This window comes from Gorilla gorilla, chromosome 1 (assembly GCF_029281585.2).
Source record: "Gorilla gorilla gorilla isolate KB3781 chromosome 1, NHGRI_mGorGor1-v2.1_pri, whole genome shotgun sequence".
Classification (NCBI taxonomy): domain Eukaryota; kingdom Metazoa; phylum Chordata; class Mammalia; order Primates; family Hominidae; genus Gorilla; species Gorilla gorilla.
Window position 1 is genome coordinate 225,130,713 of NC_073224.2, and position 26,491 is coordinate 225,157,203.

Here is a 26,491-nt window from a genome sequence, read left to right on the forward strand (position 1 = left end):
CGGGAGGCGGAAGAGGGAGGACTGCTTGAGCCCAGGACTTCGAAACCAGCCTGGGCAACACAGCAAGACTCCATCTCTCCAAAAAAAAAAAAAAAAAAAAAGTGCCTGTTTTCTGTTGATTCCTCTCCTTGTGCTAATTACAATCTGTCATCGTTCTGCTTGTTATTTATTTATTTATTTTTGAGACAGAGTCTTGCTCTGTTGCCCAGGCTGGAGTGCAGTGGTGTGTTCTTTGCTTGCCACAACCTCCGCTTCCCGGGTTCAAGCGATTCTCCTGCCTCAGCCTCCCGAGTAGCTGGGATTACAGGCATCTGCCACCACCAAGTCCAGCGAATTTTTGTATTTTTAGTAGAGACGGGGTTTCACTATGCTGGCCAGGCTGGTCTCGAACTCCTGACCTCGTGATCTGTCCACCTCAGCCTCCCAAAGTGCTGGGATTACAGGCGTGAGCCACGGCATCCAGCCTGCTTGTTATTTAATAGTATATTTACATATCATATCTGTACACTGACAACATCTGCTCTGTGAGGGCAGGTACCCTGGGTGTCTTATCCTGTTGAATCCCAGAGCTCATGGTGCCTGGCACATAATAGGTACTCAATAAATAGTGGTTGAATGGAAGGTCCAGACCAGAAGCCACAGCTCAGAAGCCCTTCCAAGTCCCCAGCAGGTTGCTCTCCTGTCTGCAGGCATTGGCACTGGATGGAGAAAGCATCTTTTGTTTGACAAGACTGGCTAAGCACCTATTATGTGCAGGTGGCATGCCAGCAGGTGGGGTTGCATTCCTGCAAAAGACAGTCCTTGCCACCAATGGCCATATGCTCTAATACAGAAGATGGGTGGCTGAAGGAGCCCTGGCTTTGGAGTCAATTCCAATCTGGGTGAGTTTACCCTACAGGCTGTGTGACCTTGGGCATCCTCCCTAACCCCTCTGAGCCAGGTTTGTTATGTGTAACATGGGGATGGATGCCAGTGGTACCAATCCCAGACAGTAGCCACATGTATGATGAGCCTACCACAGTGCCAGGCACTGGACAGATGGGAGGAGTCATGTGACAGATGCATCAACAGCAAACCCGAGGTAGGGTAAGAGGTGCTCTGACGCAGGTGAGCACCCAACTTTACAGGAGCATAGAGGACACAGGGGAGAGAGCACGGAAGGCTTCCTGGAGGAGGGGGTGTCTGATAAAATGCATGGAGATGGTTGTATGTGAGGCAGATACTGTGGAGGAGGAAGGGCCCAGAGGGCAGATCCACCAGCCTGTCCAAGCTTTCCCAGACCAGAGCCAGCTCCATTGAGGAGAGGCCCTGCAGAGGCAAACGAGGATGACCAGGAGTCTGCTGCCCCTATGTGATTCAGAAACTGCCCAAGCCCTGCCTGCCTTCACATTGCACCTCTGCCCTCCTGCTGCCCCGGGGCTGGACCCAAAGCCAGGACAGCTGGCTGCATGGCTGGGCTGTGAGACTCTGAACAAGTGGTGGCCCTCTCTGGGTCTCAGTTTCCCTGCCTGACGAGGATGCTGGCCCCGAGCAGTTTTATTATAAGCTCTTCTACCTCTGAGTTGAGGCTTTGAAGGCCAGAGCTGCCCACCCTTACCCCAAAAAAGTCACACCACCTTGGGTCAGACAGTGAAGGGAGGGCTGCTATCCCACTCAGTGGGAAGGGAAGACTCTGAATTTGCTTACTGTCTGGTTCTCAAAGTCCCCAGTGTCACCTATCAATGATGACAACAATGGTGATGATGATGATGATAATGAGAATAGCAGCTAATATTTACCCAGCTCTGACCATGATCCCAGCCCCATTCCCGCAGTTTTACACATTTCATCTTCACGACAGCCCCATGAAGTAGGTAAAGGAAGTCTCAGCAAACACCTTTAATGTACGTTGTGTGCTAAGAGCCTAATGCCCCTTTTACACATGAGGAAACTGAGGACCCTGGCCTAGGTCATGGGTCATAACTCTAGTAAGCAGCAGGGCCAGAGTTGAACCCAGCAGTCTGAATCCAGGGCCTATGCCCCTTCGTCCCAATGACTCACCTACACTCCCCCATCTGTACCCTTGACAGGCAATAGCAGGGCCTGCTGGCATCTCCCTGACCAGCCTGCCAGGCCCTTATAGGTCAGGGCTGTGTCTGACTCATCTCCTGCAGCTCCAACAGCCAGCCCAGCCTGCAGCCTTCACAGTGACCAGCTCTTACCTCTGGTGCATTGGCTGCTGCTGGATGCCTGTTCCCAACTTGCATCTATCACATAAGGGCAACTACTTGCAAAAGGGACAGAGAACAGAGCAAGGTGGCCTGCAGACGTGCAACAGGACAGCGAGAAGTTTGGAGCCTGTTCCATGGGCAGTAGGTGCAGATGCTGTCCAGAGGCCAGACTTCCCTGCCGAGTGCCTGGAGCAAACATCTGTGACATTGACATCAGCCCCTCTTGGATGCCCTGTGATTGGCCAGAGCTGTCAATCAAGGAGTTCTGCTGCCTCCCCTGCCAAAGGATGCCCATGTGACTCTGATGTGGCCAATCAGAGTCTTTCTTTGGGATTTGCTACGGACACAGGGGGAAGAGATAGTTTTTCTTTCTTAAGACTTCAGCTGTGAGGGTCTTAAACATCTGGAACTGCAGCGGACTATTTTACTTTCTTGCTGAAAGAGACAGCCTGAAGATGAGGCCAAAAGGAGGTGGGCAGAGCTAAGAGATGGAGAGACGGTCAGAGGGACCCAGATAGTGTTTGAACCTCTGGATCCAGCTATGCCTGCTGTCCATCTCTTAGATTTTTCAGTTACATGAGCCCAAGGTCTCTGTCCCACGCCCCCTAAGCTGCTGTAGTATGAACAAAGCAGCTGCCTCTCCCACTGGGTCAGATGGCCTCCTGTGAAGCCCCTCGAAGTCGTGGCGGAGCCAGGCCAGGGCAGGACTCACCTTGCCGGTCCGCAGGGTGAGGGGGGTGTGAGTGGTAGAGAGTCTGTTGACTCTGCCGGATGGCTGCGGTCAGCGGGAGGTCCGCCTGCACCACCCACTCCTGGTTGCCGTTGAGCACCGTCTCGCCCGGCATGGCGAGGGAATGCCGCTTGGGGACGTCCTTGGTCAGCGTAGCTAAGGACTGTTTGGCCTGGAGAGAGCAAGAAGACAGGAAGAAGTCATGATCAAGGGGACCTCTTGGCCAGCTGCTTGGCACCACCCACTGCCATGGGGAGAAAGCCCGGATCCTCTGCACCGGGTATTGCTGGCTCGGCATCGAGCGTCAATTGGTAAGTCAAGCGCCTGCCCCGCAGCCGTGTGAGGGAGGAACTGTTGTTCTCCCCATTAGACAGCTGGAGGCGCGAAGGCACGGAGAGGCGTGGAGCCTGCCTTGGGATCCCACAGCTCAGAAGTGGCAGAGCCAGGATCAAATCCAGACAGAGACCAAGCTCCAAAGAACTGTGCCAGGGCCTGGCCACCTGGTCACACAACTCTAGGGGGTGCTGCTTACATAAACATGGTCCCTCTTGGTCTCCCCATCTTATACAGTGGGATCCTAAAGTTCAGAATGGTGGAGTAATTTGCTCAAGGTCACACAACAAGTAGAAGAAGTGGAGTTTGAACCCAGTTCTGTCTGACTTTTGTCACATGGACGCATTTGTGTCAAGTTAACTCACCCGAGAGCTAACCTGGGGGTTACCCACCAAGAGCAAAGTGAGACCAGAAATAGAGGGGTTCCAAGAACACTCCTTTTTTTTGTTTTGTTTGGAGATGGAGTTTCACTCTGTTGCCCAGACTGGAGTGCAGTGGCTCAGCTCACTGCAACCTCCGCCTCCCGGGTTCAAGCAATTCTCCTGCCTCAACCTCACGTGTTGCTAGGATTACAGGCATGTGCCACCATGCCTGGCTAATTTTTGTATTTTTAGTAGAGATGGGGTTTCACCATGTTGGCCAGGCTGGTCTTGAACTCCTGACCTCAAGTGATCCACCTGCCTCGGCCTCCCAAAGTGCTGGGATGCCTCGGCCTCCCAAAGTGCTGGGAATACAGGTGTGAGCCACTGCGCCCGGCCCCAGGAACACTCTTACCACCCATTCTTTTGGATTCTCCACGGACTAGCCAGGATTCAAGTCCGATTGTAATAAAAAGGTGTTTTGGCTCCCATTAGTTTAACTCCTTGCAAGATTGAAGGCTGCTTCTTCTCCCTTTCACAAGGTTTTGCCAGAGAAGAGCCATGTGCACCTTCTGCAGAACTAGCAAGGAGATGGGCAGGTGCACGATCAGCCTACACGACTAGCTCCTTCTTGAATGCAGGCTGGGGACAGGCAGATCCTAAGCCCAGCTCTCAGGAGCCCACGCCAAGAACATGTAAGACAGGAGGGAGCCCAGGGACAAGTGTGAGGCTGAGCTGGGGCCGGGAGGCCGCCTCGACTGGCCACACAGGTCTTCCTTTCTCTGCCCAGTGTCTGAGACCTTTTTCAGCTGTGTTATCTCCCCCTAGAATATCTGGGGTTTTATTAGAAGTGATCTCAAATTCTTTTGGGGAGAAAAACGGCAAGTATTAGAAATGTGTTACTGCATATTATTTTCTTCTTCTTCTTCTTCTTTTTTTTTTTTTTTGAGATGGAGTCTCACTCTGTTGCCCAGGCCGGAGTGCAGTGGCGCGATCTCGGTTTACTGCAACCTCCACCTCCCACGCTCAAGCAATTCTCCTGCCTCAGTCTCCTGAGTAGCTGGGATTACAGGCACCTGCCACCATGCCCAGCTAATTTTTTTGTATTTTTGGTAGAGACAGGGTGGCACCAAGTTGGCCAGGCTGGTCTCAAACTCCTGACCTCAAGTGATCCACCCGCCTTGGCCTCTCAAAGTGTTAATGCACATTTTTTTCATCACAGTCATTTTCTACTTCTGATTGGCTCCCGGGGCTCATGACAGGGCAGAGGAGACAGGGAGAGGCCCAGGGGTCCCCTGCACTAAGGTTTTGGGTGAACATGGACGTTTCCGGGGTAGCTACAGATGGCAGGGCCACTGTGAGTGCTGGCTTTGCCTCTCATGTGAACACAGATTAACAACAACAAAAAAATCCATCTAATCTCTCCACAACCTTTCTAACCTTGCCCCACGCCTGGAGTTCTTCCTGGCAGAGCAGGGATTCTTGAGAAAGGGTCCCACCAAGAAACGGACAGTCCTTGGCCTAATGCCTGATGCACTCTCATCACATCAACCAGCTGTGTTATTTTAGACAAGTCACTCCCTCCTCTGAGCCTCAGTTTCCCCATCTGTATAGTGAAAAGCCTGGACCAAGTGATCTTCAGGGCTCCTTCCAGCTCGGACACCCTAGAAGTCTGTGAAATCACTTCCCTCCCACTGCCAGCTTCCAGGGAATAGAAATCCATACCACAGAGGCTAAGCTGAGGGTGTCAGCCTTGCCTCCCCAACCTGGCTTGCCCCTGCTCTGGCCGAGAAAACCACCTGTGCTCTGCCACCCTCACGCGCTCTGTGCAACAGTGCTGGGTTGCAGGTAGGGAGTTCGGGATTATCTGTGCTCAACAGGTAAGAAACCAAAACTCAGAGAGGTTTAGTGACTTCTCCAGTGGGCACAACATCCAACCTGGGTACCAAACCCTGGTGTCTGACTGGGAGCACGGTGTGGTTTCCCTTAAGCCCACATTCCTGTGGGGCAAGAAAACAACCAGCACAAATGATGTGGGCCACTTCTGTCTGCTCACCAGAGTCCCCAGCACCTGGCCTGGGGCTCAGCACATCCAGGATGCATGCTGTAAGAACCTGCAGGATAAATGGAAGCAGGTCGCTGCTTCACAGAGCCTTTGTTGTGTTGATGGCCCAGGGAACAGCTCTGTTGTCCTACTGCAAGAACAATGGGGTAACTTTTTTGTTTAAGGAAGGAGTGAAGCTGGGTGTGTCTTGAGCCTCTGTACACCTGCAGCAGACCCAGCATCATGGAGACCCACACTTCCTGAACCACCACACCCAGCCCAGGTGAGTCGGTGGCGGCACCTGCCTTCCCTCCAGGTGTGCATGCACACAGCCTCCTGGCCCTCCACACTACTACACTCGCAGTCTTAGGGGGATGCCCCACTCCCTTGCTTCCACCTGCCTAGTCCATCTGGCTGCCCAGAAAGTGCGACTCGGGAGAAATAAGCACCCAGGCTGGTCTGCCATCATGAGGGAATGAACCCTCAGCTCCCCCTCCTGCAAACACTCCCAGCCACATGCCTAGGAAGCACAGGATTGCACAAGCCAGCCCCTGAAACAGGCAGCCCTTGCAGGGAGCACGGGAAGGAGTGAGGAAGAGGCCTGGGTGGGGTGGCTCTCCCGAACCCATCGGCTTCCTTCTCCCAGGTGGGGTCTCATCTCTGTCTGGGCCTGGGAGTGGCATCTTCCATCTCAGTAGGCAGCTTGACATCCTTGCTACCTGACAATTGGGAGGTCCCCTATGTTGGTCCTTCAGAATGGGGTGGCTGTACCTGTGAGTTCTGAAGCACAAGGATAAACTGTCCACTCTGCCCACTCAGGATTGTAAGCTTCCAAGGCAGAGCTACAATGGAGAGGAACTGCAGATGACGCGTGTGAAGTCTCATCTAAAATACATGCACCTGCTTTCACACCCATGTACCCATACACATGCATATACACACATATACACACATACACACATGCACACACATACACACGCAATACACACATGCATACACACACATATACACATGTACATGCACTGATATGGTTTGGCTGCGTCCCCATCCAAATCTCATCTTGAATTATAAGCTCCCATAATCCCCACGTGTCATGGGAGGGACCTGGTGGGAGGTAATTGAATCATAGGGACAGGTTTTTCCTGTGCTGTTCTTGTGATGGTGAATAAGTCTCCCGAGATCTGACGGTTTTATAAAAGGCAGTTCCCCTGCACATGCTTTCTCGCCTGCCACCATGTAAGACGTGCCTTTGCTCCTCCTTCACCTTTCACTGTGATTGTGAGGCCTCCCCAGCCATGTGGAACTGTGAGTCCATTAAGCCTCCCTTTCTTTAAAAATTACCCAGTCTCGCGTATGTCTTTATCAGCAGCATGAGAAGAGACTAATACCACACACACACACATACACACACGTACACACACACACATGCATTAGATCCTCTCCTATGGCAATCGACACATTTCTCTGACTAATCTCTTCCACTAAATGCAATTTAATGCTGGGAACTCCCCTTGGGTTCTGACTCTTCTCTTCTCTCTGAGCCTCCAGCCTCTTCCAAGCACTCAGAACTTGGAACGTCAAGCTCCTGGGAATTGTTAACTTGACACAAATGCGTCCATTTGACAAAAGTCAGACAGAACTGGTTTCAAACTCCATTTCTCCCACTTAACTTGCTGTGTAACCTTGAGCAAATTACTCCACAATTCTGAACTTCAAGGTCCCACAATATAAGATGGTGAAACCAAGAGGGACCATGTTTATGTAAGCAGCACCCTCTGGAGTTGTGTGATGAGGTGGCCAGGCCCTGGCACAGTTCTTTGGAGCTTGGGCTCTGTCTGGATTTGGTTCTGGCTCTGCCACTCTGAGCTGTGGGATCCCAAGGTAGGCTCCACACCTCTCCGTGCCTTCGTTCCTCCAGCTGTCTAACCGGGATAATGACAGTTCCTCCCTCACACGGTCCTAGGGAAAGTGCTTGGTCCAGGGTAAAAATACCCAACAAATATTAGCGATTGTTATTAAAGAGTCTCTATTTCACAAGCAGGGATGATGTGAGGAGTAATTCACACCAGGGTCAAGGATCCAGTCTGGCCCACTGTCTCAGAGCAGCCATAGTGCTCAGTTAGGATTACTTATGCGCTCCCTGAGCCTGGGCAGTGAGACCCATGAGGCAGGAAGGGGAGATGGCAGCACAGGGCCCTGCCCTCACCCGCCTTTTGGCTGGGGCCAATGGCAGTTCCTGTTAACCAGGAGGGCCTGAGGTTCCGCTGATCTGGAGGTCACAATGCACCCATCACATCTCCCACATCAGAGAGCAAGTCTGGCCCTGCAGGCATGCTGTGCCCAGAAACCGAATCCTCTACCGGGTCCTACAGCTGATGAGTGCTTGTCTAGGGAATGTTTCTCTGGGGTAAAGACTGGGAGGATCCTGAGGCAGGAGCCTCTGAGCAGACAGCGGAAGGCTGGTGCTCCTGTGCGGATGGCACACTGCGCCAAACGGGCACTGAGCGGGCACAAGGCCACCTTCTTCCCGTGCTTCATAAACACACTCTGTGGCACAGCTAAGTTCTTCTCCTTGGGGGGAAGCCGGCTGGGACCCTCTTTCACAGATCTCAGAGGTACGGGTGGGAGCAGTTCCAGCAGGGAGGCACCGGTGTGAGCTGATGAGGCAAATATGGGTCACAACACCAAGGACCAATGACCAATAACCAAAGACCAAGGACCAATGCAGGCTCTGGATGTGGAGGGGAGGCTCCTGTGGGGGCAAAGACAGGCGTGGCTCAGGTGGGCTCGGGATTGGGCAGACCCTGCCCTCATGCAGGGCGGCAGGCCCCCCACCACTCCGGGTTCAGACCCAGCCTAGGAACTGGCTTGGCAAGGGCTGGTCCAAATGGTCCAAGAAGGCGGTGGCCAGGGGCCTGGAGGTGGCACATTCGGGGCAGACTGCTTTCGTTGCAGCTGAGAACGGGCACAAGGGACATAGACTCAGAGCGTGGCCATTAAAAATAAACCTGAGGCTTGGCCAAACGCTCCTGCTTCTCCGCCCGCTCATCCCTCACAGTCCCTGCCTCTCCTCTGGGCCTGTGGTGGCTGTCGTTTTTACAGATGAGGAAACTGAGGCAGGAAAAGGTTAAAGGTGACATGTGCGAGGTCAAATACTGATGAGTGGAACAGGCAAGAGAATCCATGCTTCTTCCTCCCCAGTGGGGTCTGAGGACAGGGTGGCTCTAGAGCAACCTCAGCACAGAGCTGTGAACGCTGACCGAGTTCTGCGGCGTGCCTGCCTGATTCACCCACTGCCTCATTTCCCTGCACTGTCACTCTAGGGGGAAGGTTCTATTCTATTCTATTCTATTCTATTCTATTCTATTCTATTCTATTCTATTCTATTCTGTTCTTCTATTGAGATGGAGACTACTCTACTCTACTCTACTCTACTCTACTCTACTCTACTGTACTCTATTCTACTCTACTCTACTCTATTCTGATGGAGTCTCACTCTGTCATCCAGGCTGGAGTGCAATGGTGTGATCTCAGCTCACTGCAACCCTCCTGGGTTCAAGCAATTCTCCTGCCTCAGCCTCCAGAGTAGCTGGGATTACAGGCGCCCGCCATCATGCCTGGCTAATTTTTGTATTTTTAGTAGAGACGGGTTTCACCATGTTGGCCAACCTAGTCTTGAACTCCTGACCTCAGGTGATCCACCTGCCTCAGCCTCCCCAAAGTGCTGGGATTACAGGTGTGTGCCACCACACCTGGCCTATAGTTCTGATTTGATGCAGGAGGAAACTGAGGCTCAGAAAGGTTAAGTCCCTTGTCAAGGGTCACACAGACATAAAATAACAAGACTCAAACTGGGACTCTGCTAGACTCAAACAGCCCAGGCCCAGACAGATAGGAACGTCTGATTCTTGCAAAATGTCCTACTTGATGGAGGGGTGCTTCCAGTCTGGGGTGATTCTGCACTCCAGGGGACATCTGGCCATGTCTGGAGTCTACCGCTGTGACACTGGGGGGCTGGGGTGGGGGGGGGGTGCTGCTGGCATCTGGTGGGTGGAGGCCAGGGAAGCTGCCACACACCCTACAGAGCACAGGGCAGCCCCACCACTGTTATGTGGCCCCAAACGTCTATGGTGCCCTTGTTTACAGAGAGCACCGTAAACTGAAGAGCATTTCCTGTGCTGGAGAAGCCGCGCTCGTCGGCAGCGAGGTCCGTGTGAGCTGGGCTCCCGGGGACAGGGCCAGTGTGTAGGGGATGCCCATGGTCTCAGGAGCAGGCAGCCCTGTCTCCCAGCCCCACATGTGACTAGGGAGGCTGGTGGGAAAGGCCTGTGGACTGAGGGAAGGCTGGTAAGGGAGCTGCCTCCTTCAGGCCATGGCTGGACTCCCGTCAAAAGCCTCCCCAGCAAAGCCGTCACCCCGTGGAGTACAGGATCGCCTGATCTCCAGCTCCGAAACCGTAAGAATACAGACCTCACTGGAGTGACTGCGCATGAAGACAGGGTGCTTTTTGGGGAGATGCAACTGTTCTGGAATTAGACAGCAGTGGTGGCTGCACAATGTTGTCAACATGCTAAAAACCACTGAACGGATGACCAGCGACCCAGGACCAGCGACCCAGGACCAACGACCCAGGACCAACAACGACCCAGGACCAGCGACCCAGGACCAGCGACCCAGGACCAACGACCCACGACCAGTGACCCAGGACCAGCGACCCAGGACCAGCGACCCAGGACCAACAACGACCCAGGACCAACGACTCAGGACCAACAACGACCCAGGACCAACAACGACCCGGGACCAACGACCCGGGACCAACAACGACCCGGGACCAACGACCCGGGACCAACAACGACCCGGGACCAGCGACCCGGGACCAGCGACCCGGGACCAACGACCCGGGACCAACAACGACCCGGGACCAACGACCCGGGACCAACGACCAAGGACCAACGACCCGGGACCAACGACCCGGGACCAACGACCCGGGACCAACAACGACCCGGGACCAACGACCCGGGACCAACAACCAAGGACCAACGACCAAGGACCAACGACCCGGGACCAACGACCCGGGACCAACGACCAAGGACCAACGACCCGGGACCAACGACCCGGGACCAACGACCCGGGACCAACAACGACCCGGGACCAACGACCCGGGACCAACAACGACCCGGGACCAACGACCCGGGACCAACAACGACCCGGGACCAACAACGACCCGGGACCAACGACCCAGGACCAACGACCCGGGACCAACAACGACCCGGGACCAACAACGACCCGGGACCAACAACCCGGGACCAACAACGACCCGGGACCAACGACCCGGGACCAACAACGACCCGGGACCAACGACCCGGGACCAACAACGACCCGGGACCAACGACCCGGGACCAGCGACCCGGGACCAGCGACCAGGGACCAGCGACCCGGGACCAGCGACCCGGGACCAACGACCAAGGACCAATAACCAAGGACCAACGACCGAGGATCAATGCTGGCTCTGGCCATGGAGGGGAGGCTCCTGCGGGGGCAATGGTAGGCTCATGTGGGCTCGGGCCTTGACATTCTAAGTTGATAAACAATATTTTACACATACACACACACACACACACATACACACACATGCGGTCCCATGGGGCCAGTGTGGTTACAGAGAAGTTGCTGTGTGGGTGGTAATGCCTGGTTCAATCAGGATTTAACAGGAAATGCCCCCAGCAAGGGTGGATGGCTGGGCAGGCCTCAGGGTGCCCACCTTCATTGCTAAATGCCAATAGAGGGCTTTGCTTCTTGGGAAATGTCTGCAGAAGCAAATGTCTTTTTGGCTTTTCCCCAAGTGAAGCAGCGAAGAGGGTGTGTGGGGCGGCCCAGAGTTGGCTCCTCAGGACACGGGGCGAGGGATGATGCCTGGATCCTGACGGGCTGCTCACCCCTCACTCGGCACCAGCCTGGGCTCTTTCCCCAATACCTGCTTTCCCAGTGGCCTCAGTGTCACTGGCAGGTGTGAGCTTTGCCACCTCTGTGGCAGCACCTCAGGGTCACTTAGGAAACTGCCCAGCACCAGCGGCTACAGCCAGGACCCCTGGGTAAGGGGCAAGTAAGTGGCCCAAGATGGGCCACAGGGCACACTGCATGGACCTCAGAGGTAAGATTTCATCAGAAGACAAAAGAGACATGTTCGTCCCCCAGCTGCAGGGGCTGCTGAGTGCACCATCCCCCCGGGCCTGGCTCCCCACCTCCGCACCTGGGGGGCTTCTTTTTTTTTTGAGATGGGGTTTCGCTCTGTTGCCCAGGCTGGAGTGCAGTGGTGCGATTTTGGCTCACTGCAACCTCTGCCTTCTGGGTTCAAGCGATTGTCCTGCCTCAGCCTCCCGAGGAGCTGGGATTACAGGTGCGTGCCACCACGTCCAGCTAATTTTTGTATTTTCAGTTGAATCAGGGTTTCTCCATGTTGGCCAGGGTGGTCTCAAACTCCTGACCTCAAGTCATCTGCCCGCTTTGGCCTCCCAAAGCCAAAAGATTACAGGCACGAGACACCATGCCCAGCCTGCAGCTGCTGTGGCTTCTGCCGTGGCTTCTGCCATTGCTAAGCTGCGCCCTCCACCTCCCCACTGCACGTGTGGACCCTGACTTCCTTCCAACCCACCCTCTGTGCTTCCACTGGCAGAGCAGAGCTGCTTTCTGTTGCTTGCAACCCAGGACTTCAGGCACCCCCCGAGGAAGGGTCAGCTGTGCAGTGGGGGAGCTGGGCCTGCAGGCAACACAGCCTGGCGGTGAAACTTTAGGCATGGCGGGCAATGGAGGGAACCTGCAGTCAGGTGGACACCCCAACAAGACTGGGGTCATCACAGCTCCTCGTGAAGCCCCTTCTCTCTGCCTCCAAGCCCTGGGTAGACACTGCCTGTGCTGTTAACATGAACATAAACCAATCAACCTGAGTTGCCAACATTCACACGGGCAGATGCATCTGATGCCTGCCAGAAGGAGGCCAGAAGCTGAGTTTTCTTGGCCAGAGCGGAAACAGGCTGAGTGTCCAGACACAGTGGGAGTGGAAGCCAGGGTGAGCTGGTTTCTAGGCCAGAAAGACCCAGGGAGTCCTCGGATGCCTAAGGCCAGGACTCCAAGGAAGGAAGACATATCTGTCTGTCCACAAGGCATGAGAAAGACCTGGGAGAACAGGGGCCTTTTCCTGGCCTGCAAGTTCAAAGGTTTCTTTCTGGGCTGCACGTAGCAGCAGGGCCTCCAGTATTATCAGCCCCACTGGTGGCAACACCCTGGACCCCAGAAGTCCCTGCAGCCGCAGCTTTTCCCTGCCCAGCAGTTCTCACCACTAGGGGTCAGCATTGGACAAGGAGACCTAGGCTAGGCCCAGGGATCCCGCCCCGGCCTGTCCTGGGGCCTGGTCCTTAGTAAACCATCCTGCCGTGGTTTTACCACGTCCAGGGATCCAGGCCCGGTGCCAAATGCTTCTCCTGCTTTATTTCTTGGAAATCCTCACAAGAGCCCTACAAAGCACAGTCAACTCTTGAACAACGTGGGTTTGAACTGCATGGGTGCATGGGTCCGGTTATCGGCGGATTTTCTTCCACCTCCGTCACCCCTGAGACAGCAAAGCCAATCCTTCCTCTCCCTCCTCCTCCTCAGCCACTCAGCGTGAAGACGACGAGGATGAAGACCTTGATGATGATCCTCTTCTTCCACTTAATGAATAGCAAATATATTTTCTCTTCCTTATGAGTCTCTTTTTTTTTTTTTTTTTTTGAGACGGAGTCTTGCTCTGTTGCCCAGGCTGGAGTGCAGCGGCTTGACCTTGGCTCACTGCAACCTCCGTCTCCCGGGTTCAAACGATTCTCCTGTCTCAGCCTCCCGAGTAACTGGGATTACAGGCCCCCACCGCCACGTCTGGCTAATTTTTGTATTTTTAGTAGAGACAAGGTTTCACCATGTTAGCCAGACTGGTCTCGAACTCCTGACCTCAGGTGATCCACCCTCCTCGGTCTCCCACAGTGCTGCGATTACAGGCGTGAGCCACCACGTCCGGCCTGATTCTCTTAATAACATTTTCTTTGCTCTAGCTTACTTTATTCAAAGAATACTGATATGGTTGGCTCTGGGTCCCCAGCCAAATCTCATCTCGAATTGTAATCCCCACGTGTCAAGGGAAGGACCAGGTGGAGGTAAGTGGATAATGGCACTGGTTTCCCCTATGCTGTTCTCGTGATAGTGATAGAATGCTAACGAGATCTGATGGTTCATAAGCGTGCGGTAGTTCCTCCTGCATTCATTCTCCCTCCTGCCATCTTGTAAAGAAGGTGCCTTGTTTCTCCTTTGCCTTCCGCCATGATTATGAGTTTCTGAGGCGTCCCCAGCCATTCGGAACTGTGAGTCAATTAAACCTCTTTCCTTTATAAATTACCCAGTCTCAGCTATTTCTTTATAGCAGTGTAGGAATGAACTAATACAAATACAGTACACGACACAGTTAACACACAAAAGATGTGCTTGCTGACTGTTCTTAGTAAGGCTTCTGGTCAACAGTGGGCTACTAGAAGTTACCTTCTAGGGGAGTCAAAAGTTATACATGGATTTAGCTGCACAGGGGATCGGCACCCCTAAGCCCTGCGTTGTTTAAGGGTCAACTACATATGCCATTATCTCTGTTTTGAGTTGATGGATATGGAGTCCAGAGAGGTGAAGGCTCCTGCCCAAAGTCACACAGCTGGGAAGCACCTGGGGCTGGATTCGAACCCAGATCACATGGCTGTAACCACACCGTTAGCTGGCATCAGCACTCTGCAGGACGACAAATCCTCTAAGACTTACGTCCTCCCTCTTCCCCTACTCTAGCCACAAGCTCCCTGGATCTGCCCAGCCACCCTGTGGGGAACGTAGGGTGGGATTAAGACTCCACTCCCAGCCCAGTAACAAGTAAAGGGCACTGAAGCCCAGAACAGTTGAGTGGGCAGCCCAAGGTAACACAGGAGCAGGCAGAACAGACCTCCAGCGCCCTCTCTCCCGACCCGGACCCTCTGTCCCCACACGCAAAGGGTACGCATCTCCTGGGAAAACAAAGTGTCTGGAAGTATTTTGAGGGTTTGGTTTGGGTTAGGAAAAAATTATTTGTTTCCTTAATGACCCAAGTAAGACATTTTTGCTGCAAAGACATTTGAAAAGAGGCCAATAAACAAACAAAGAAATAAATAAAAGTTGCTACCACTCTGAGAGAATGAACGTTAATATTTCCATGTATTTCCTTCCAAATATTTTCCTAAGCAAATATGTATATTTTAAACAAAAAAAATTTTTTTTCCTTTCCTTTTTTTTTTTTGTTTGAGACAGGGTCTCACTGTCGCCCAGGCTGGGGTGCAGTGGCTCACTGCAGCCTCACCTCCAGGGCTCAGGCAATCCTTTTGCCTCAGCCACCGGTCTAGTTGGGACTACAGCCATGTACCAGGCCTGGCTAATTTTTTGGTAGAGATAGGGTTTTGCCATGTTGCCCAGGCTGGTCTCAAGCTGCTGGGCTCAAATACGATCCACCTGCCCTGGCCTCCTAAACTGCTGGGATTACAGGCATGAGCCACTGCACTAGGGCTTTTTTTCCTAATAGTAGGCTGGGGTGTGTGGAAGAGTGAGCGGTTTCCCAGCGTCTCCACACTCCCTGGGCCCAAGGCAGGTGGATAAAAGGCTGGCCCAGTCTCTGGGGGCATGGTCTTGGAGGGAAACTTATGATGCATTGCAGAAAGCCCCCTCCCGCGGCGGGCCCTGCCCCCTGCTTGTGTTCTGCTCTGCCCCACCTACCCCACCCTAGGTCTCCGATGTGAGTCAATGCCAGACGTCCCGGCTCCCAGCACGGCACTGCTAGCAGATGCCAGGCCCACCTGGGTGGGGAGGGTTCTCACCATGGCCAGCTCGGCCTCCAGCTCCTTCATCCGGTTGTCCTTGAGGTCCAGCTGGGAGCGCAGTGCCGTGGCGTGGTCTGTGGCCTCCTTGGCTTGGCGCCGCAGCTCCCACTTCTCACGCTCCAGCAGGTCCTTCTCCTTGGCCAGCGCTTTGACCGCATCCTCGCTCTCCTGTGGGTGGGAGAGGGAAAGAGCACCGTGGGTGTTACAGCCAGGCTCCTCCTGGCCCAGGGATGCCTAGAGGGGGCCTAACTCCTAGATGGAAAAAGAAGTGGGGTCACGAGGTCAGGAGATTGAGACCATCCTGGCTAACATGGTGAAACCCCGTCTCTACTAAAAACACAAAAAAATTAGCCAGGCATGGTGGCGGGCGCCTGTAGTCCCAGCTACTCGGGAGGCTGAGGCAGGAGAATGGCAGAACCTGGGAGGCGGAGCTTGCAGTGAGCCGAGATCGCACCACTGCACTCCAGCCTGGGCGACAGAGCGAGACTCTGTCTCAAAAAAAAAAAAAAAAAAAAAAAAAAAAGAAGTGGGGAGGCCCCATGACATGTGGCCAGGAGCTCTGGCTCTGTGGTGAGAAAGCCGTGGGCACGAACTCCAGCTCTGCCACAAACTAGCTGGAAGACTGGAACAGAGACGAACCCAGTAGACACTCATTAAATCCTTTTTTTGCTGCATGAATGAGTAAGTTGGCAAATGACTGCTTTGGGGAAGTCATTCTACCTCATCAAGTCTGGGTTCCCCTTATGTAAAATGGGGCAGGAGTCAATCCTACTTGTTTCAAAGAATTCTAAAGATTGAATGACTTCACGTGTGGGAAATACTTAACACAGTCTGACAGAAGTTAGGGTGCAATAGTTGTTCTGGGGCTTTGTTCTGTTTGGTAAATTGTGTTCATCACAGGGAAACAGGGTCAACAGTAAGGAGGCACCAGCGACCCCAATTGTCTGGACTGCCACAAGGTCTGGCCACCACCCCACAGGGTCACAGCCTGTGAGAGAAACAGCTGCTGTGTCCTGAATGCAGCACAGTCCTCAGCCGCTTGCCCCAGCCCCTCCCCAGGCTGGCCCTCCTGCATGAGCTGTTTTCTGTGATTGTCCAGGGAAGGGCCAGGCCCCGGCTGTGCCAGTCCCCAGAGCAGAGCCAGCAGGGAAGGAACAGACAGCTGAATCGAGGCTGTGACCTCTGTTGGCCGGAGCAAAGTTTCAGAACAACAGGCGTCCTTTTGAGAAGGACAGTCCCAGCGGGGAGCTCTACCCATCCACCCAGCCACCATCTTCCCATTCACCAAATCAAAAGCAAATCCAAGGTCTCCGTGTGGCCTGGGACCGTGGAGAGAGGCCACCATCCTGCCTTGTCTGACAAACCTGTCTCTGAAGGCCTCACTTCCAGATGGTGAGAGACAGGGAGGCTGAGGGAGAACTTGGCCTTTTCTCTGTGGCTGTCAGAGCTGTAGCTATGGCCTTGGTTCTGGAGACAGAGGGAGAATCTGGGCCAAATCCTGGCTTTGCAATGACTGCTGTGAGTTATCCCTGCCTCAGTTTCCCCATCTGTAACCAGGGGATAACACCACATATACTTTGGGGCGTTTGTGTGGGTCTGCATGAGGGAATCCACCTGGAGAGCTCTGCACAGGACTGGGCTCCCAGCAGGCACCTGCTCGCCTCACTCAGATCCCTGCTCAACTGTCTCCTCCTCTGAGAAGGCTTCCCTGACCACCCACGTAAGAAAGAAGCCCCAGGCCCTCTCTAACCTGTTTTCTTTATTTGAAGCTGATACTGGTCTGTTATTCAACCAATATTTGTGGATATTTGTCTGGTACAAACCAGACAAAAATCCCTGCACTCGTGGAGCTTATAGTGAAAAATTCTGCTACAGTGTAGAAACTGACCACTGGGGTAAGGGTTGTCCCTGAGAACCCGCTGGTGTACAAGAGGCTGCTTGTAAAATGTCCCTGAATTAGGAGGAAGCCTCACTAGGACCCTCAGGATCATTTTTGTCTCATCGCAGTCACTGGTTCACACTACTACTCACGAACAGACCAAGGGCTCTAGGCCGGGTGGGAAGGCCTGTAGGTGCTTTCAAGTTTTGGACTCCCACCTCCTTGGGGTCATATTCCGCGGCAGCAGGAGAGCTGGGCTCAGCAGCAACTGTCACAGAACTTTCTGTACAGGGCTAAGGCTTTTAGGTGCATTATTTAAATCTCACAACCACCCCTGAGGCAGGGACTATGATTATCCCTGTTTCACAGATGAGCAAACTGAGGCTCAGAGAGGTAAAACAACTTCGCCAGCTCATAGACAGTGTGGTAGAGGCCTCAATCCCTGCTGGTACCTGAGGCAGGAAAGGAACTGAAAGGAGACGCCTGAGAGGTCTGGAACTGGAAGGGGGTTGGGGGTGGCGGGAATTTCTGAGGGTGGGATTTGGCCAAGACCTCATGGGGCCTTGGATGACAGGCCTGGGAGCTGAGGTTCTTTGGGGCTGCCAGCACTTGGGGATCACATGGACATAAGAGGGGAGTGTGGCCGGGCACAGTGGCTCACGCCTGTAGTCCCAGTACTTTGGGAGGCTGAGGTGGATGGATCACCTGAGGTCGAGAGTTCGAGACCAGCCTGACCAACATGGAGAAGCCCTGCCTCTACTAAAAATACAAAGTTAGCTGGGCGTGGTGGTGCATGCCTGTAATCCAGCTACTCGGGAGGCTGAGGCGGGAGAATCGCTTGAACCTGGGAGGTGGAGGTTGCAGTGAGCCGAGATCCCGCCATTGCACTCCAACCCGGGCAATAAGAGCAAAACTCCACCTCAAAAACACACACACACACAAAAAAAAGAAAAAAAATGTGGGGAGTGTAATACAGAGGGGAGAGGAGGGGGCTGCAGGGGCATGAAGGTCTGGCTAGGAGCTGGGTGCAGTGGCTCATACCTGTAATCCCAGCACTTTGGGAGGTGGAGGAGGGCAGATCACTTGAGGTCAGGAGCTTGAGACCAGCCTGGCCAACATGGTGAAACCCCATCTCTACTAAAAAAAAAAAAATACAAAAATTCGCCAGGTGTGGTGGCATGCGCTTGTATTCTCAGCTACTCCAGAGGCTGAGGCATGAGAATCGCTTGAACTCAGGAGGCAGAAGTTGCAGTGAGTGGAGATCATGCCACTGCACTCCAGCCTGGGCAACAGAGCGAAACTCCATCTCAAAAAAAATAAAAAAACAAAAAACAAAAAAAGTCTGGCTGGGGAGGTGACAGTGGTGAGATGAAAGTGGCCTGTTTCCCTTCCATCTGCAGTCACGTGACAGGGAAAGTGCATTTGGCACAGCTTGCAGAAATGTTGCAGTTTTGCCACATTCTGTTTTTTGTTTGTTTGTTTCTGTTTCCTTTTTTTTTTTTTTTAACTTTTTTGAGATGGAGTCTCGCTCTGTCACCCAAGCTGGAGTGTAGTGGTGCGATCTTGGCTGACTGCATCCTCTGCATCCTGGGTCCAAGCAATTCTCCTGCCTCAGCCTCCCGAGTAGCTGGGACTACAGGCGCACAATACCACATCCAGATAATTTTTGTATTTTTAGTAGAGGCAGGCTTTCGTCATGTTGACCAGGCTGGTGTTGGACTCCTGACCTCAGGTGATCTGTCTGCCTCAGCCTCCCTAAGTGCTAGGATTACAGGCATGAGCCACCATGCTGGGCCATGGGCCACATTCTGGACAGGCCAAGACCCCTCCTTTCTCAGCAGCCTTGTTCCTGTGCCATCCCCCCACTCCCAGTAGCTCAGGGCCTGGGGTCCTTCCTGCTGCCTGCTCCAGTGGAGTCCTACAGGAGTCTGCTGGAGAAGTTGGGTGGGCCATGGCAGACTAAGCGGGCACAGTTGCGTGGGCGAGGGAACCTGAGGGTTCCAGTCATCCTGTTCCAGGGGGACATTTATCATGCACATAAAATGCAAATCATTTTTGGTAACCAGCTGCAAGATCTTGGAAGAGGTGAAATAAAACCAGGACTTGTGGCTTCAGTTTTGCCAAACTGGCTCTAAACATGTGTCCTTGGGTCAGTCACTTGACCCTTGCGGACCTCAGTCTTCCCACCTGTAAAATGGGGCTGGACCCAACAATGACTAAAATATTGTTTTAATGTTGCTACTCCACCGATCTACAGGCACGACTCTCTCCACTTCTAATATTCATATCTTAGTATTAAGGTATTAATTTTTTTAAAATGAGTGTTTTCCAAATTTCATTTTTCTGAATGAATCTGAAAGGCATTATGAAGCCAATCAATAAAAGTGGCACTCAGCTGTGGCTACAGGGAGCTGCCCCCGGCAGTCATAGCCACAAGGCTTCCATTGAGTAGCGTCAACCCCACCTCAGCTGCTGGTCAGACTTGGGGGATGCCCCTAGTCACCTATGTCTTAAAAAATGACACGGTGCTCTCCATGGGAATTTTATTGCCAAATATGAGATGGATGTCACACTTTGAGATGGATATATTAATTACTCTGATCTGATAACTATACATTCCATGGATCCAAACATCACTATGTACCCCATGAAAATTTATCATTTTTGCCCAAACAATTTTAAAAAACAAATTTGATATATCATGAAAAGACACAGAGAAGCACTGGTATGAAACGCTAGTTTGGCCACTGAAATAGCCAGCACTCTACCCATGGTTCATAGGGACAGCTGTGACCTCCTCTCTGTGGTCGGCCTTGGGTTGTTGAAAACGGCAAACAGTGGGAATCATTCCTTTGTTCCTCTGAACATGCACTGAGTGGTGTGGGGAGGGTGGCCCAGGCCAGGCCCAGTCCTATGAGCTCTGGGGCTGGGGCTCTGGGACTAGACCTCCTGGGTTTGCATCCTGCCTCTACCCATTTCCATAATCGTGTGGCCCTGGGCCTGAGACTTTACCTAAGTCTCAGTTTTCACCTGTTAAATGGGGGGAATGGGGACAATCACTCCTCGAAGGATTGCTATTAAAGTAGCAAATGTGAAGAGATGAGGGCAGTGCCTGTGCACCCACAATAAACATCTGCTACTGGTAATAGCACATTCATGTCTGTATACAGTAGGCGCACAATAAACGTCTGCTGTTGGTAATAGCACATTCATGTCTGTATATAGTAGGTGCACAATAAATGCTGTTGGTAATAGCACATTCATGTCTGTATACAGCAGGTGCAAAATAAACATATGCTATTGGTACTGTCACGGTCATGCCTTATACAGTAGGTGCACAATAAATGTCTGTTACTTGTCATGTTCATGCCTTAAACAGTAGTTGCACAATAAACATCTGCTATTGGTAACACCATGTTCATGCCTGTATACAGTAGGTGCACAATAAACATCTGCTATTGGTAATACCATGTTCATGCCTGTACACAGCAGATGCACAACAAACGTCTGGTATTGGTAATACCATGTTCATGCCTGTATACAGTAGGTGCACAGTAAACATTTGCTATAGGTAATACTGTGTTCATGCCAGCTCCTGCTGAGGTGGCCTCTGAAGGCAGCCATCACCTCAGTCCTTGCCAGGACGATTACCTGGTAACAGCGTCATCTTTTGGATCCTCTTGGACTCTGCTCAGCACCCTCTTGCTTTTTTTTTTCTTTCTTTTCTTTTTTTGAGATAAGGTCTCATTCTGTTGCCCAGGCTGGAGTGCAGTGGCACAATCTGGGCTCACTGCCACCTCAACCTCCCTGGCTCAAGCAATCCTCCTGCTTCAGCCTCCCAAGTAGCTGAGACTACAGGCGTGTGCCACCCTGCCCCACTGATTTTTAAAATGTTTTGTAGAGATGGAGGTCTCACTCTGTTGTCCAGGCTGGTCTTGAACTCCTGGGCTCAAGCGATCCTCCCACCTTGGCTTCTCAGAGTGCTGGGATTACAGGTGTGAGCCACCGTAACTGGCTGCTTTTCTAAATCCTGATCTGTCCTCCTTCAGGGCATGTGTTCTCAGGGAGCTCTTTCTTCTAGCTCCTGATTCCTGGGTCCTCTGAGACCCTCTGTCCCTCCCAGAAGGTCTTGTCTGGGTTCCTTTCTGCACAGCTCTTGCCTCTCCACCCCATTCCCAGAAACCAGACCTACAATTGGGGTCTGTGTGGGACCAGCCACACCTCCAATCCTGCCCACCCGGGGCCTTTGTTTCCTTCTCCGGGTTTGCCAGTGAGACCAACAACAGGGAGTGGCAGGTGAGGGGCCGGCAGAGGGGCTTTGAAATCCACTGTGGAATTTTCATGATCAAATGGCTGACTCCGAATCCCCGAAAGCAATAATAATGATAATGATAATAATAATGGTAGCAGGCATATGCCCCTACCCCCCTTGCTTTCCATGCCCCGGGAACCTCAGGGCTGACAGCACTGGGCTGTGAGTAGTTGCAGTCTTCATCCTGCTTTACAGATGTGAAGGCTGAGACCGGGGAGAGTCAGCTGTTTGCCTGAGCCACCCCCATAGCGAGTGCAGAGGTGAGATGCTAACCTATCTGTCTGCTCTTAATCCCTGCGTGACCCTGGTCCCAGAGGGGAGGAAGCTGGTGGCTCAGGGGACAAGTAGAAGGTCAGCTTGGAGCCTGTCTTCTGCCCCAGGGCCAGCATGTCACTGAAGGCTGTGGGCTGGTTCTCTGGCCCCACTGTGTCCTGTCCCCAATAAAAAAGAGGTAACCAGGTTTCCCTGCTGCTGGGCATGGGGCTGGTCAGGCAGAGACTCTCCCTGCCTTGCCCACTGAAAAAAGACCAAGCTCCTTGGGCTGAGAATGGAGAAATGAGAGAGGTGGACACAGAAGGGGAGGCAGGGAGCAGAGGCGACCAGAAGATGCTGTGCTGAGTGCCAGGGGGTGATGGGGTTGGGGGAAGAGGCGCGCTGCACAGGGGGAAGGCACGTAAGCTCTGGACCCAGGCCCTGTAAGCCCCTGCCCTGCCATCACCAGCTGCATGACCGTAGGTGAGTTATCTCCCCTCTCTGTCTATCAGCTCATCTGTGAAATGGGAGGATAACCATATGCCCCACAGTGTCCGTGTGGATGTTAAATGAATGGACACACACGAGGCTCTGAGAACTCTTCCTGTAAGCCCTTGAAGTACATGCCGTAACTCCCACAGCACGCGCCTGTGAGCACACACGTGTACCTGCATCATCAGACAGGATAGCGGGGTCCCCTACCCCTCCCTCTGCATGGAGGTCACTCTGAGCTCCTGGTCTCTGACTCCTTGCTGGTGGCCAAAGGCAATGCTGCTGAGACAGCCTCACCCTAAGGAGCGGACCCCAGGCCCACGAGCTGCAGCCCAGGCCCATGAGCTGCTCCCCATGCCAGAGTCTGAGAAAGCAGCCTCTGTGGGCTCCCCTGCCTCCCTCTGCCTTGCTTCTGGGTCGTCCCCTTCCTGCCAAACCGTTTGCCTGTGACAGGCATGGGGAGGCTCAGTTCATCTAATATGAAGGGGAGCCAGGCCAAGCAGGCAGGGGAGGGGGAGCTGGGTGGGCAGGGCAGGGGGAGCTGGGCAGGCAGGGCAGGGGAGGGCGGGGCCGAGCAGGCAGGGCAGGGGGAGCCGGGCGGGGCAGGCTAGGCAGAGGGAGCTGGGCGGGCAGGGCGGGGGGAGCTGGGCGGGCAGGGCGGGGGGAGCTGGGCGGGCAGGGCGGGGGGAGCTGGGCGGGCAGGGCGGGGGGAGCTGGGCGGGCAGGATGGGGGGAGCTGGGCGGGCAGGGCGGGGGGAGCTGGGCGGGCAGGACGGGGGGAGCTGGGCGGGCAGGACGGGGGGAGCTGGGCGGGCAGGGTGGGGGAGCTGGGCGGGCAGGACGGGGGGAGCTGGGTGGGCAGGGCAGGGGGAGCTGGGTGGGCAGGGCAGGGGGAGCTGGGCGGGCAGGACGGGGGGAGCTGGGCGGGCAGGGTGGGGGAGCTGGGCGGGAAGGGCGGGGGGAGCTGGGTGGGCAGGGCAGGGGAGGGCTGGGCCGAGCAGGCAGGGCAGAGGCGGGTCGGGGGACAGGTAGGCAGGGTAGGGGGAGCCGGGCCCTGCTCTTGAGTAGGGCACTGAGGGCAGCTAGAAGTCCCAGATCCCTCCCCATCAGGGGCTGTGGTGGCCTGGCCCAGAGAACTCTCGAGGCTCCTTTCATCATAGAAAGGAAGTGATGTGCATGCCCGGGAGGTGACAGTGAGGAATCACTGGTGAAGACCAAAGTGGGTAGGGGGGACCAAGCATCTAGATTCAAATCCAGTCTGGAACACTCTGGTCTCTGAACTGCGGCTCAGAGGCAGCATCTGGGAAGGACTCATTCACCTGGCCTGCTGCTTCCCACTGTTCAAAAAAGGGGCCTGGAGCTGAACACCCTGTGACAAGGGCTGTGACCAAGGTGCCTACGCAGGGCAGAAAACAGAGGCTGGAAGTGCATTCAGCTTGAGGCTGGAGTGCAGTGGCGCGATCTCGGCTCACTGCAACCTCCACCTCCTGGGTTCCAGTGATTCCGTGCCTCAGCCTCCTGAGTAGCTGGCACTGCAGGTGTGCACCACAATGACCGGCTACTTTTTGTATTTTTAGTAGAGATGGGCTTTTGGCCAGGCTGGTCTTGAATTCTTGTCCTCAAGCATTCCACCCACCTGGGTCTCCCAAAGTGCTAGGATTACAGGTGTGAGCCACCATGCCTGACCAGGGGACTGACTCTTCTTTAAGTTTTGGTGTCCTCTTTGGCATGTCATACCACAGATGCCAGACAGATACATGGTGAAACAAATTCCTCAGTTATCTGACCCATAAACTCCTATTCACCCCACAGAGCCCAATGCATATGTCACTTCCTCTGTGAAGCCTTCCAAGACTCCCTCCCTATAGGCAGAACTTCCTGCTGTCTCACTGGGGCTCCCCACCTCTCTCTTCACACTTTTATTATGGTGTTAGTAAATGTTAGCTATGCGTTTTATTGATGATGCTATACTATGTGCCAGGCACCAGGCTGAGTGCTCGGCATTCATCATCTCATAGAGTCCTTATTGTAGCTTTGAAAGGTCACCACAATCACCACTCTGCAGAGAGGAAACTGAGGCTCTAAGAGGTCAAGCGAGACCTGCGAGGGCACACACACAAGGAGCCGGGATCTGAACCCCCCGGACTCCTGAGTCCATGCTGTCCTGTTTGCCCAGGAGACATGGAGATCCCTCTCCGGGGGTTGTGCTGGTTTTATCTCGGTGCCTAGGCCTGGCTGGACACATCAAGGGCCTCACTATCTGTGTTTGGGGATTCAAGAGGCAGAGCCTGTGAAGGTGGCCAGCCAGCAGGGGAGGTGGGAGCTGGTGTGTCGGGAGGGGAGGGGAGGGCAGGGCGGTGGCTGACCTTGCGGTGCTGCTCATAGTTGCGGATGAAGTCTCGGAGCTGCTCCTCGCGGCTCTCCAGTGTGGCGTACAGCTGCTGCATCTGGCTCACCAGGTCTGTCTTCTCGCCCTTTAAGCGCTTCCGATCAGCTTTCATGGCTGGGGATAAAGGAGAGAGTTAGTTCCCAAGACCTCAGCTGTCCTCTCCAGATGCCTGAGTGCTGAGAAGTGGCATCACCGCCGTCACCTTTGTAACAGGTGAGAAAACAGGGCTCAGAAAGACGAAATGTCCCTTCCATGTGCCCCTGCCACTTGGTGGCCTTCCCAGGATTCCAAGCCAGGCTCACCTATGTCGAGAGCCCCGATTCTCACCTCTCAGCTGTGTCAATCTGACCAGGGAGCAAGTCGTTGTTGAAACTGCTTTCCCAGCCCTAAGCTGGCTGAGTGTTCAATGACGAAGAACTGAGGCCTGGTGGGCTCCAGGGGCCCATGGCTCAGGAAGCGGACAGGGCCTCAGTTCCCTGTCAAAAGGAACCCTGGGCCACCCTGAGCCCACTGGAACCACTCAGTCCAGCCCAACAGCCCCTCCTGCCTCATTTCTTCCGTGGGGAGAAGTATTACGTTAAAAACATGCACTAAGACATATACCAAAAGTGTAGAGCAACAAAAGAAAATACAGATAAATCGGACTTCATCAAAATTAAAAACGTTTGTGTTTCAAAGGATATCATCAAGAAAGTAAAGGACAACTCATAGAATGGGAGAAAATATTTGCAAATCCTGTATCTCATAAGCGGCTTCTATCTGGAATATACAAGTCTCTCTTGCAACTCAATAGTAAAAAGAACAGGAAGTCATTTAAACAGGAAGTCAGGTGCGGTGGCTCATGCCTGTAATCCCAGCAATTTGGGAGGCCGAGGCAGGCTGATCACTTGAGATCAGGAGCTCGAGACCAGCCTGGCCAACATGGTGAAACCCCCTCTCTACTAAAAATACCAAAAATTAGCCAGGCGTGGTGGTGTGTGTCTGTAATCCCAGTTATTCGGGAGGCTGAGGCAGGAGAACTGCTTGAACCTAGGAGGTAGAGGTTGCAGTGAGCTGAGATTGCACCACTGCACTCCAGCCTGGGTGAGAGAGCGAGACTCTGTTACAAACAAACAAACAAACAAAATGGGCAAAGGATCTGAACAGACACTTCTCCAAGAAATGGCCAATAGGGGCATGAAAAAACTCGGTATCAATTGTCATCGGGGAAATGCAAATCAAAACCACAATGAAATACCACTTCACACTCACTAGAATAGCTAAAAATAGAAAACAGACAATAGCAAGGGCTGGCAGGATGTGGGGAAACTGGAACCCTCATGCACTGCTGGCAGGAATGTGAAATGGTGCAGCTGCTTTTGGAAAAGTCTGATAGCTCCTCCAAAGATTAAACATCAACTTACCATACGACCCTGCGATTCTACTCCTAGGCATACATCCAAGAGCTATGAAAACATATGTCTACACAAAAACTTATATGCAAATGTTTATAGCATTATTCATCAGAGCCCAAAAGGTGAAAATAACTCGAAAGTCCACCAATGGATGACTAATAAGCAAAATGAGATATATCCACACAATGG

At 53.5% G+C, this 26,491-nt stretch overlaps 1 protein-coding gene across 4 annotated transcripts in view; it reads right to left on the reverse strand.

The window, feature by feature from the left end:
- KAZN (kazrin, periplakin interacting protein) overlaps positions 1-26,491 on the reverse strand; it is a 1,230,220-nt gene that overhangs the window by 59,458 nt on the left and 1,144,271 nt on the right. For all 4 annotated transcript variants that reach the window (XM_055385098.2, XM_055385104.2, XM_055385123.2 and 1 more), the window contains 3 exons: positions 24,886-25,022; positions 15,582-15,752; positions 2,923-3,112 (listed from right to left, as the gene is read on the reverse strand). In XM_055385098.2, coding sequence (XP_055241073.1) covers positions 2,923-3,112; positions 15,582-15,752; positions 24,886-25,022 — 498 coding nt within the window. The remainder of the gene's footprint in view (positions 1-2,922; positions 3,113-15,581; positions 15,753-24,885; positions 25,023-26,491) is intronic.